This window comes from Synchiropus splendidus, chromosome 2, assembly GCF_027744825.2.
Source record: "Synchiropus splendidus isolate RoL2022-P1 chromosome 2, RoL_Sspl_1.0, whole genome shotgun sequence".
In the NCBI taxonomy this organism is placed as follows: Eukaryota; Metazoa; Chordata; class Actinopteri; order Syngnathiformes; family Callionymidae; genus Synchiropus; species Synchiropus splendidus.
This window is the reverse complement of record NC_071335.1, coordinates 34,756,827-34,770,074: the sequence shown is the minus strand read 5'-3', so window position 1 is coordinate 34,770,074 and position 13,248 is coordinate 34,756,827. Positions and strand designations below refer to the sequence as shown.

General features: G+C 41.8%; 1 protein-coding gene across 2 annotated transcripts; it reads left to right on the top strand.

The window, feature by feature from the left end:
* Positions 1 to 275: 275 nt before the first annotated feature.
* LOC128754080 (uncharacterized) lies at positions 276 to 4,924 on the top strand. Of its 2 annotated transcripts, XM_053856414.1 has the most exons (5): positions 276 to 352; positions 1,246 to 1,645; positions 1,776 to 1,873; positions 2,572 to 2,761; positions 4,906 to 4,924. In XM_053856414.1, exons 1-4 carry the CDS (start codon positions 319 to 321, stop codon positions 2,745 to 2,747), a joined length of 708 nt encoding a protein of 235 aa, XP_053712389.1. In that variant the 5' UTR covers positions 276 to 318; the 3' UTR covers positions 2,748 to 2,761; positions 4,906 to 4,924. The 2 variants fall into 2 exon arrangements, with proteins under 2 accessions (XP_053712389.1, XP_053712388.1); XM_053856413.1 differs by lacking the exon at positions 4,906 to 4,924 and having other exon boundaries at positions 2,572 to 2,975.
* Positions 4,925 to 13,248: the final 8,324 nt, after the last annotated feature.

Sequence of the window (13,248 nt, the reverse complement as noted above, 5' to 3'; positions counted from 1 at the left end):
ACAGGCTTTTAAAACAACACTCTATGCCAAACACACACCCATAGAAAAAAGGCTACAGGCAATGAACACACCCATTTGAGTTTTAATAATAAGAAAATACATTTACAGACGTTTAAATGAACACAAAATGTAGGTGAGCGTAAACGCATGATGAAGATATGTTGTTCACTCACGCTGTTTTTCACATCACATAGAGTCCACTCATTTTTGTGCAAGCAGCAACAAAGAAATAAGTACATTTAAAACGGAGCGACATCCCGCAGTGCGGAAGAGGCTTGTGTGTGGCGCCATCTGTCCACTCATGACTCCAATTACATCATGAACAGGTTACATGTTACAGGCGGCGACACAGGTGAGAGTGAAAACTCATTTATTTTTGCTGAGTCAAAATTATGTTCAAAATAGCTAGATACTTTGAATTTCCATTTTCGACAGAACCGACAATAATTTCCTGAACAATTACGCCGCATGTCAGACGTTTACAGGGTGGAACCAACGACTTTTAAAGGCCCATGCTAGCGTCTTGATGTTATCGGTTAGCTAAACAGCTTCAACTTCATTTGACAAAGTTGATGCATGGACATTTTATTAACCACAGAAAACATAGTCGACGTGAACACGACTGGCATATAATGCAAACAAAGCGACTATCCACCGTGTAAAACGTAATCTTTACATATACATGTTGTGTGTGTGTGTGTGTGTATATATATATATATATATATATATATATATATATATATATATAAAATTCTCAAATAGTAATACTTGTTTTTCTAATGGAATATATTTTATGCAATGAAATACCTTTCAAATGACTGATAAATAAACAGTTGAAGTGCAGAGTAAACACTGTGATTATACAGTAGAACTATGACCAGGGCTGATTTGCAGACAGTGGTGCTTGGAAGGCAAAGAAAGGAAAGGTGTTCCTCTCATCGCCCTAACACATGATGGGGATCAACATTGATTTTACACTTCTCTAAAACCTTAGTTTTATTGTGTTGGCTTGCTGAAACTGGTTTGTTTGCTACAAAATATTGAGATATGAGGATGATCATGCATGAATAATATCTGATATCTGACAGTCACAGTTGGGAAGAAGGTGTTCTGGCCTACACAAGGTTTGTGTGCTGTAATTGTTTTCCTGTGTTTTCTGACATCCTCCTATTCTCCAATCAAAACATGTTCGTGACCATGTTAAGTGCAGCTACGTGAATGACTTTTGAATTGTACTTTTTTCAGGTATCACAATGTCCCAGACTCAGGACTTTGAGAATAGAAGAGACGAACAGCAACACACCTACAGCGATGCTCAAGATCTGAATCATGTTTCCAACTATGGGATATTGTGTCTGAACGGTGTTCGGGTTAAATGCAACGGTAACAAGACAGTCTCACCAAAGGGAAACAAAGCAAAGTATTCTGTAAACGGATATGTAAATCATGGCTACCGGAGGACTCATGACAAAGTGGTGGACCAAAGGGAACACGATCAAGGTCAGGCAGGTTGTGCTGTTGAAACTGTGTGTGCTGATAAAGTTAGAGTCTTGAAAAACGGGCTAAGAAGTCTGCAGAACGCTGCTGGACGGCATGTGGAGGGCAAAAAACTAAGAAGACGTAGAAAACCCAGAAATAAAAAAAGGTGAGTTCTTTCTGTCAGGTAAAAGCAAAGCATTTGGATTCTGTCTGGATTGCTAGTTCTAATGCTAAAATATTACTCAAAATATTGGTTGGTTTTTTTTTTTTTTTTAAATCTTTCTTGACTCCCAAAGTAACCTGAACAACTTGCCGCCACTAGAGGAAGAAGACTGGGAAAAGGATGTCAGTGAAGTCCCAAACAGGGGAGAGCATTCTGAAGCCCAGCCTTACGGTACGTTACAGCAATACAGTGTTGACCCCAGTTCAACTTCTTTTGGGCCTATAAGCATTTCCAGAGGCCTTGAGTTTATTCTCACTTGTCCATGATCATGAGGTGAAGAAGGCTGGAACTCATGTCAAGTGATATTGTTGACCCGCAAAAGCACGCAGATAAATAGGTGAGATAGATAGATAAATTATTAATCTCACAGAGAGAAATTCACATTACTACCCGCATACATTTTTCAAAGCAGAAATAGCAAAGAAGAAATACAAACTTCTGCACATGGACTAATAGAATCAAATTTAACAGCAATAAAATGAAATAAAATAACATAAAAGAAGACATAAAATATTAACTGGAACAAATATTGGTCATGTGCAAACACTGTGGTTGTATCTCACCTCGACCTGAACTCCATGGAGCATGGGAACAGACAGTTTGGTACGTCCAAAAGGGTGTAGCCAAACTTGTTCCCAAACAGTTGTTGAAATGAAACGGTGATGAAAAAAAAAGGTTGACATGGTAGTCCGGGTGACTGTTTTGGAAACTACACTCCAAAATTATGGAAGAGTCAGCAGTCAGTAAGCAGTAAAAGTGTCCTCCTGAACTTGTTCTCCACACTTTTCAATGTCCCACTGATACACTCATTTATCATCAATTCTAACATTAATATTTATAATATTTTATTCATTACGTGTCTTTTCCAGGTCCTGAAGATATTGCCCAACAGGTGTTGGAGAGTTTGAGGATTCATCATACAGACAGCGCTGACCTGCCGATGTCTACCTCCAATTACGTCCCGTCCGCGTGCCACCCGCGCCCAGTGCCCCGGCTCCGCTCTTGGTCGTCCACTGAGGCGGATCAGTTTGCATATGCCGACTAGCAAGCACTTGCTCTGTAGGTGAACACCACAGATCTCAAGTGAATATAGTTTCCTGTTTTTACGTTCACTATCAAGGCAGCGTCTTGTTTAGTCAGTGGAAGTCATTTAAATCATCATTTTAAAGTTAAACGGTGCCTGTCCACCATTCATTTTAATTTAGTTTTAATAATTGTAGTTATAGAATAACTTCGTCTGTGTGATCATGTGACGGGGAGAAGCTGATGTAAACACCTGGTTCGAGAGCTGCTCCATCACTTTCACAACGTTCGTGTTCTTTTATTAACAGCAGTAAATCTTATTTGTAATACTATACTGGTGCCTGTTTTTTTATGTCAAGACGAGAGCGGTTATTCAATCTGAATCAGCAGGGAATTGCAGTTATTAGTTTCTACCACTAGATGGAAGAGTTGGGTTGGGCACCGTCTCTGAGCGACCCTCCGGGAGTTGAACGAGTTCATTCCCAAGGACGTGAAAGACTGTTCAACCTCATTTATCCATAGAGTTCCTCACTGACGGCTCGTGTGCAGGCAGCTGCGCTCTCACAACTCTTTATCCTTCAGCTCCTGACGTTCTATCAGTTATATATTCAGAGTTATGTGCGAATTGTCGCCGCTACGTGCCTTCTAATGGACTGGAAACATGCCCAGAGAGTCTTGTGCATAATGAAGCTGGGATTTGCTTTGGCTCGCTGAGACAATAAATGAGTACAGTTATGTAGTTGATTACTGAACTTTCCTGCCATAAACATTTTCTGGGGCACATATCTCTTCCCATGGCGTGATTCATGCTGTTGTTCTAAACACTTCATCACGTTGTTGATCTTTTTTTTTTCTACAAACTTGATTTTATTTGTGCACAGATATTTAGAATTTATTATTTAATGCGCATATATTTTAGACATTCTAAGTCAGGATATTGAGCGTGGGAATTAAAGACAGCTTTAGGAATGTCCTCAGTGAATTGTTTATTATTTGTCATTATTTACTCTGTCCTAACTAACATATACTGGGCAGTCCTCCAATTTCTATCAGTGAACGGCCTCGAGAATTGCATGTGACTTTTTGAGGTGAATTGATTTTTATCTTTGCTGTTTCCAGTTGGCCAAATCACGCGCTGTTAACAACTGTCACTTCTTCTAGTCCAAGTCGTCAAGGGTGACAAGTCAACCTCGTGCCCTAAGTGCATTCCTCTATGAACGAAAGGATCCTTTCAGTTGGGTTATTTTGTCTTGGGATTACCATGAAATTAATGTCATCCATGTGCTCCAAACATCATCTGTATTATATTTAGTCAAGTGGAGAAGACAGCATCATTTTAAAAATGAAGTGGATTCCCCGAACGTCTTTCTAATGGTGATACAAATAAAATTGAAATAAACACGTTTCAACAAAGATGAGAAACACACCTAATGTTCTCCTCTATATTTTAGCATCAGGGAATGACCTTAGCCGTGATGTAGAAGATGAAGCTGGGACGAAGCCAAAGGCTCTTAAATGATGATGGAACTGGACAAAAGTGTATAAACTAAAGGGAACAGTGTGAAATAACCACGCTCATATTGCCATGTTGGACCCATTTATCCGGTTTGCTGGTGGATTTATTTCCACCAAAGTGCAAATAAATACGCAGTTCTGTTTCGATGCAAAAAAAATTGGGTAAATAAAATGTTTTTTTTTTCTTACTAAATAGCAAAAGCTGGATCAGACATTTGTTTGGTGCCATCATAAGCAGTGTGTTTTTTCATTTTTTTCTTGACTTCCTGTTTTCGCCCAATATCTGGTAGGATTATATTTTAATGAGTTTTGTAGAATTTAGGTCAGCGTTTGTTTGTTTTTGTCTAAGTATGTTAGAAAGTTTAAAACCATATTTCACTGGCTTTGTATGCTTTATACTGAATGTCATAAAAACAGGCCAGAGCGGTTCATCTACAGTATATTTGATGGTATTGATTTGGGGCGGGAAATATTTCGATGCATCTGGAGAGCAGAGCAATGTCAGGATTTTGCCGAGTCAGAATTTGAAATCGTGAGGCAATTGACTGCAAGTGAAGTGTTATATAAAGAAACAGGATATTTGTGTTAGTTGTGTTATTTGTCATCGACTCATCGACACAGAGGTGTCGTGCTCGTTGATGGTTCAGATGCAATTGTTTCCACAGGTCCTGAGCTCAACCGAAGCAACAGTGATGAGTCAGTTCCACAAAAAAAGGAAAACTGCAACTTAAGGAACACTAAAAGCTGTCGACTTCATAAGGTTGAATGGAAATCGACAGCTATGTGGCTCGTATCAGAGATGGCCCAATGAAGAAGTGGTGAGTCACATGTTGATTGTTATCGTCCGTATGAACATTCTTCAGCGATTTGCCTCATATAGTGAATCAGATCACATGAGAATTAACCTCTTTTGGTTGGGTCTGTTCTTGTTTGCTGCACTGTTGTTGGTGACTGGATAAAGTCAGACTTTTACAACATTAAGACGGTGATAATACCATGTGTGATGAGAGCATGTTCAAGTGGAGAGTGGTTTGTGACAGTGACATTACAGAGTGGAAAACCTGTGTCCCACACACCGATCCATAATGTGTTGGTTGACCTGATGTTAAAGCAGCATATCGCCGTATAAAAAACATCAGAGCAGCATGGTGGGCTACACTGAACTGACCAAGTAATGCTAGTTTCACCCAAAACAAAACGGTGATGCTGCCCCTATTTAGACCTAGTGACTCTTTCTCAGCCTATGGGAGTTCTTAAGAACACGCAGTTCACGCCCGGTACCAGGTGGGGGCGGCGTTGTTACCTTACAGCATCTGACCTAGAGGGTCTGTTGGGATGCTGAGCTCGTAGCCAGGCTGCTATTCGCTGGCCTGTGGCGACCTGCTCCTGTCTGTCTGCCAATCTGTGTGTCTTCGTTTACCTGTTTAACTGATTGACAGGCCTTTCTTCCCACACCTCTCCCCGCAGTCCCAGTCTGCCATCTACCAAAAGATAGAGAGAGAGATATTAGCCTCTGCATTAGTTGCATAGCTTTTACTCTTCCCCTTCAGGATGGTGTGGCTCCCTGACTGGGTGGGTGGTGGCTGGATAACAAGCACCCCGCAGATCTACCACTGACATAAGAGAAGGAGAAGGGTGTGAGGAAGGAGTCGTGACAGATAAAAGGAGAGAGGAAATGTGATGGAGCATCGCACAGGAATATAAAGAAAATGAGAGGTCGGAGATGAATAAATTCATGGAGAACGGAAAGAGTAGAGGGAAGTGAGGACAATGAAATGTGTTAGCGGGAGGTGGCGCGGGGTTCTGCTGATTAAGAGGCTTACACTTCACTGCTGTTCCTTTATTGAATTAACACATGCAGACATGCTCTAAGAAGACGAAAGTGACTCCACTGGGATTTTGTGTGGCACACGCACGCACACACACTTGCACTTCCATTGCACAGTCAATCAGAATCTTCTGGCTGTTGCTTTGATGACACCACAGTCCTTCATACAGATGAGAACCGGGACATTATTTATTGCGCTGCACAGAGGTCCGTACAAGGAAGTTGCTGTGGTGTTGGGTCTAATTAAATAAAATGAAAATATACAAAATGACAAGGGAGAGGTAAATGTTTAACTGTTCATGGGTTGGTGGCATCGCGGAGACTGGGCAGTGTTTATGAGGCTGACAGCAGAAGAGTTTCACCTCCTGTCTGAAGTGAACAGTTCGCCCAGAGTGAGGTGGCTCGGCTGCGTCCTTTGCTTCATGTCTCAATGTCTTTGGAGGTTTATAGATTGTATGTGATCATCTCTTTGCTTAAAGCGGCTTCTGTCAGTTTGTATTGCAGCTCAATACCATATGGTGATGGAGAGTGAGACACTGTGAGGAAGTGACCCTAAGTAACCTCTTGTCTTTTGAACTTTCCCAATATACGGTTTGTCCCTTTTGGCTTGTTAGCATGTCCAGTTCTAAATTTATCGTGAAGTTTTCACAATCAATATGTAGTATCTCTAAGCTGCACCCGCTGCGTTTGTCCTTGCCGCATGCTTAATGCAGGCCTTTTTTATCATTTACCTCTCATTGCCTCCAAGGATCTGTGTTCAGAGGGGCTGGGCTGCATCCTCATTCTCAACATTGCTCTGAGGAGTGAGAAACTTACACCTCCCACTCACATTTCTTCAAAACACAAACACACACACACACACACACACATCGCGCCGGCGATACATCACCGAGGAATCTGCCCTTTTAAAGATTGATTACATTCTGGTTCTGTCTTTTTCTCCTTCTTTCACTTACTCACTGACAAAATATACAAACACAAATGGTTAAACAATACTAAGAAGTCCACCAGTCCTCGGTCCAGTAAAATGTTTTATTGCGTCAACATGTTCTATCTTTTTTCGTTGGAAGTGGCTTGCCAGGTTGACGGCGCTATCCTCCGCACCACCTTAAGTACAAATGTGAGGAAGGTCTTGAGATATATCTAGTGACCTTTCTTTACACTTTCGATCAGAGTCTTTAGCTTACAGAGTCTTCAGGTCTTCCTTCATTCTTGTGTGCTGCTCTCCATCATGACTTCAGAAAATTGGGGTTGTGTTTCAATAGGTCAGCCCTGAGTCAATTCTTAAATCTTCAGCTGGATTTACGGTATTGTGGATTGGGCTTAGCATTTGAGAATATTTCCTGCCATCTATCATGTTAACCCCATTTGTTTCACTTACAATGGACTTCTTGAAAAGGTGTATGGCCCTGCCAGGGGAAATAATATATGCTTGTCACCAATACTTATCCTGGTGTTCCTTGGAAAGGATCAGTGGGCAATGCTGCCGAGGAGAGCTTTGCGTGTCAGAGAGCCCTGGGATCTTTGATTTGTGCAGATAATGTTCCTTTGGTTGCTTCACAGTTCTGCAGTCTTTCAGAGTCACTCCACATTGGAGTACAAAGCCTGGGGGCATGTTTCTCAGCAGGAAACCAGTGTAACACAAACCACGAGTTAAGTCCTTGCCATAAGTGGAAAGGTTTCGGCATCATGGGATTCTTGTGCTGGACTGGGAGTGTTCTTGGAGCTGACAGTAATAGGAGGAGGAGAAACAGTGGAGAGAGTTGACGATGCAGCTAGAAAAGCCAGTCCTTCTTTACCTTACATCGCACCTGGGAGGAGACCGACTTGCACTTTCACTTGTGTTTTGTTGACTTACAGAATGAAAGTTTTTTACATGTCCCACAGGTTTTCCTGTGGTAGGTGCTCCAGGCGTGTAGTGTACTAAACCTGCTAGCATGAGTTTTCATTCCTTATGGAACCTGTGTCAAACTTTTTTTAGTAGCTCTACATGCCCAGTGAGGGTAAGGCTTTTTCCTGACATTCCAACACAATCTCTATTTTTAAGTGCATCCCAGAGTGACACTGAAGTCTTCTGTGTCGCATGTTAGGCTTTCATTTGAATTACCTTTCACCTTCTGTGGCATAATGGGGAGTATGTCTCATGAAAGAAAGGCGGAAAGGGTGAGGGATTACGGTTAAGGTCAGGTGAGGAGGGAAACGTTTGCCTCCAATGAAACACTAATGTGTCAACATACATCGCAGACTGCTGACTTCTGTGTCTCTGGAGTCGATGTTTGACGCCTTGGGAGAGAGAATGTGTTTTCTGTTCGGTTGGCCAATTATTTTGCCACTTCCCCTCTCAATTCACAGTTCAATCTATGAGCCTCACAAGCCTTTTGTTGGTGACCAGAAGAACATTATTTTTGTCTCTGGGCTCAATTTTCGAGATTGGTGAAAGACTGGCTCAAGCAGGAGATCCTCAACACTGAACAGCAGGTCCATTGCCAGTTGAGGCGACTTCAAGTGTCTCGCCTGGATGCCAATTGGGGTCATTCAACGCTGGGGAAATTATGTCTTGTGTTGTCTGGGCAACACCACTGTTAGCTATCAGGAGAGCTGAATGCAGAGGGAAGACTGGCCCTCTCTACTTAGATGGCTGCCGCCGCAACCATATACAAATTATCGGTATAGAAAAGGAAGGATGGATGGATTGATGGAAAGACGAGACTTCATTGTGAGCAACTATATCATATTCGGAAATATACTCTGTATCATTGCTGAACACTGAGAGAAAGCTGTTACATATTTAAAATGAAAACTTTGCAATTCAAATCGCCTCGAATTTAGTCGTTCCGCTGAGTGCCTGATTGTCCAATAGCCTCCCATGTAGGTCTACAGCATGGCTGATAAATTCTTTTTCAACCATCAGCCCATTCAAACTTGGTCCAGATAAACAATCTCTTCGAAGGAAAATCTCAGATCTCTTAAAAAATAGCTGTGGCACAGGTGGTCTGGTGGAGGAACCTGGCTGCATCTGCAGAGACATGGCAGCTGAGTTGGCAAACGGAAAGACCAGGCAGGCAGAGTATCCAGGACGTGCAAGGTCACTGCGAGATTGATTGAGTGCTTGTAGGTGTGGGTGACCTCCTTTGCTTCCCCAAAGTGACAAAAAAAGAGGAGGCCTGTGTGCACCACCTGTCTGTCCTACTTTCCATCACCTTTATTGTTCTTCCTTGCTTTTGCAAGCTGTTTCTGTGCATCAGGAACAGTGACATCGAATTTCTACACTTCAATGTGAGGCAGAGCTCAATGTTTTAGTGAGTCAGTGCACTTGTTGATCAGACCGAGTCGCTGAGTACGTATTAGTTTAACAATACATTCAACGTCTTTATGCTCTCTTCCAGCAACTTTGCCACAGGACTGATGAAAGGGAGATGGTTAGTCAGAGGTCATAACATCATGAGTCAAAATGTCCCACATGGAGGCTAAAATACATTCAGTGGTGTGTGAATGAGCTTCTTAGTGCAGTGTGGAAATATGTGTATATAAGGAGGTAATTACTTCACTCATTCACGGCTGTACGATACATCTGACTCACTGGGTTCACGGTGAGAAAAAAGAAACATAATGATGTTTAGTATTTAAGGATTGCACTAGTCGCTTTCAATGAAAGCTGATATTCCTTAATAGCTAGAAATACATTTGGCTGAGGGGGTTTTACTTTCACTAATGTGTTCTAGTGTGTTTGAAAGCTATTTGTAGAATTTGGTCAAAGGTGACCGATGACCTCTTTTCCTTTTCTTTGCACCTATACGTAAACAACACACTGAAATTCCAGCTTTAATTCACATCTTAGTTGGAAACCCATATTTCCTCGTCTGTGTCAATCTTTGGTGAGTGGAGATGCTAAAGCAAAAATCTTATTTTCTTTCTTTATTTCTTTAACCGTCACTCTTAGTTTTACTTCACCTATGATTCTCTTCTCGGCTTTCTCCAATCTGTCTCCCTTCAGGCTTTGGAACTAGTTTTTAAACTCCCACTTGCTGGCCCTGCTGCTGAGTGAAGGTTCTCTTTTATCTGTAAGCACACAACCTTACAATTCTGTTCCTCGCGATATCTGTCGAGGTGGAGAAACACTTTTTCATCACACCTCCCTCCAGGCCAGGTTTTTTTTTTTTTTGTGCTATGATAGTGATGCCTGCATTTTCAGGAATCTGGAAGTTTCTAATCGGAGCCCTTAAACCTGTTGTATCTATGTCAGCTCAGATATGTGGCAGGCATGTGTGCCTCTGTGTGTGTGTGTGTGTGTGTGTTGGCAGCAAATTCTGCTTCCTCTGGGGGGGGTCATCGGGGGCACTGACTGTAAACAGATCTTTGTGGGTAACAGCAATCCCCCAACAAGAGTGGTATGTTCTACACTTCGTCTCTTTCCTCTGGAACCACACATTCAGACTCACAAAGAACACTGCATGTATTATCGCATGGAGTCTTAAGACTCAAACTGTCTTTTCATGACTGCATCCTCTCTGCTTTGCCCCTTCCCTGATCATAGGGCCCCCTGTTGCCTTTTACTGTTTCCAGGAAGTGGGCAAAACCAGTTTTGAGTTTCCCTCCCCTCCGTTGTGAGCATCCAGGTGGAGAAAATAGCCACTACTGGTGCCCTTGCCCCAATCTGTCCCCACATTGAAGTGGAAAACAAACATTGGAGCTGCTGGTCCAGTCCACTGGGACATGAGTATCTAAACCTAAAACCAGAAGTGGAAAGTTCTGCTTCAAACCAGCGCTTTCTCCAAGAGTTTATTATAATTACCTCACCTTCCCTCTGAAGGAGGTGAACTTAGTGCACTGTATTTCAGCAGTTGTTACATCTTTGTCTTCAGTTTTCATGAGTGAAGAAGAGGCCATAGAAGTGAAAGACGATTCCTTCAAAGCCATTGTAAAAGTAGCATTTGTCAACATTTTCAAAAAAACAAAAACGTTGAAATACGTTCAGAATCTTATTTTGCATCAGAATCTTATTTAGATCGGCAGAATAATGCTGACAGAAACAGGAGGTAATACACGTTTTAAATGTGGTCAAAAGTTTTAGACAACGTTGAAATGTACATTCATACAGTATGTTCATCATATATCGAGAGCTCTTTTACAAAGCCAAAAAAAACATGACTGAACCTATTAATCAGTCCATCAATGTCACATCCGAAGTCACAATACTTTCTTGAAAAAAGGGAAATATTTATCTTGTTTAGGAAAAGAGCACTTTCTGTTATATGTTTGGACCATTCTGTGATCAGTCAGTATAAATGAAATGATGTGACAGAAAACAAACAGGCACACATAAATGATGAATACATTTCATGGAAGAAAAGCATAGAATATAAAATCTGAGTCAGAATGAATCAGGATCATATGATTAATGACTGAAATAATCGGCATTATGAAATGGCACGCTACAGTCAACTTTAGAGTGATGTCTCCAACCTGAACATTAGCGAATATGCGAGAAAGCTAAAAAAGGAAATACCTTTAATGCGACTAAAAGTCTGATGCTAGAATCTCTTGTCATGGCAGGTCTGGGGGACACCTTACGCTTCCGGCCACGCCCACTGAGGTTGTTAGCTGCGTTGAACTTCCTGTGCTTGTTGACTGCTGACACAGGGACATCATACTGCGTTGATATGGCCTTTCCTTCACTGTGTACATGCAGACTCTTCTGGAAAGACACTATTTTGGTCAGTGCTTAACAATTGGTCAACCAAAAAAAAAAAGTTTATCCCATGGGAACATCTTGAGATAACTAGAGAAAATGGAAAAAGGACATGTTTTTATGAGATTTTGCCAGGGGTATGAATAATCTGGTGTCATGGCTGTCTATGGGATCAGACACAGTTGCTGAATTGTTTCAGGCTTGGGAGATCGAGGGTAGATTTAACAAGGTTTATTAACAATTACGCAAGAATTGAGAATAGAGAAATAGAAAACTGAGCGAGGAGAACAAACTAAGGAGGCAGCAGAAAGAAGATCAAGCACACACGGAATTTTGAAATATACAACAGGAGCACGAGAGAATGGGGGGGTCGAAGGTGTGTTTACCATGAGGATGCAAAGCAACCATCTGGCAGCACAGACTGGAACCCAGGTGTAGAAATCAGTGGAGTCTAATCAGGGGGATCCAGCTGCGCTGCTGTGAAGCTGGAGAAAGAGAAGGAAAGGAAATGACAGGAACACCGGAAATAACAAAATAAAAGCATGAGAAACAAAGCATGACACATGGGCGAATATCAACTTTTGGCCATATATTTACTCATGGAAGTAGCTTTTAGCCGCTCATATGTAGGTTTGTGCCTAGCAACGAGAAGACATAAGATACACAGGAATTACCAGTACAGTAGCTTTTGTAAATGAAGAATCTGAAATAGAATGCTTTTTTTCATGGGGATAATATGAATAATTAAACAGTGCCAGCCAGGTGACAATGGTCGTCTACATTAGCAAATTGTCTTTGAAATCCTCTGCTATTTATTTTGCCAACAGACAAACACCGGCCAGACCATAATCTCTATGGCTTGGTTGACAAGGTATTATTCAGTAAAGCATAATGAAATATGCACATGTAAAGCTGCTGGTCAGTCTGCATAAAACAGCCGTGAGTTTAAACCAACACATCTGCTCTGCTTCATCCTTCCGCTGGATGAGCCCCTTGGTGGTGGACTCTGATGGCTTTTGCTGAACACAAGATGTCTCTCCCATGTTCGGCTACAAACTCTCCTGCTTGTTGAAAACTCTTCTAAATTGAGTTGTGATTTCCTGGAAGTAGAGTGGCCTTCTGCCACTTCTCAGAAACCCTCGTCGATCATGCAGCACAGCATTGTCTGGTTTCTCCTAAAGTCATTCCCTCTGCAGCTCGCAGATTTTCACATCATGGCTCCAATCATGTGCTGCGTAGATGTTTTGGTGCTTTGCCAACTCAGCCTGTCAGCGTTGTATATTTCATCAACATGATTGTGCAATTAAGGGACAGCACTGAATAACAATGCACTCTTGGAGCCACCTATTTTTTGGGGGACAAAAGAGGCTGGGAGATTACCTTTGAGAGGTTTGCACTGGTTCTTCCAAGGCCCTCAATAGGGAAAGGAAAACAACAGATTCTACGAAAGTTATCCAACTTTTCACACAACAGCTTTCTACCGGTTTGGCA

Coding starts and splice junctions, on each gene's coding strand:
- LOC128754080 (XM_053856414.1), top strand. CDS start 319: ATGAACAGGTTACATGTTACAGGCGGCGACACAG. Junction 1,646..1,775: donor AAACCCAGAAATAAAAAAAG/GTGAGTTCTTTC, acceptor TGACTCCCAAAG/TAACCTGAACAACTTGCCGC. Junction 1,874..2,571: donor TTCTGAAGCCCAGCCTTACG/GTACGTTACAGC, acceptor TGTCTTTTCCAG/GTCCTGAAGATATTGCCCAA.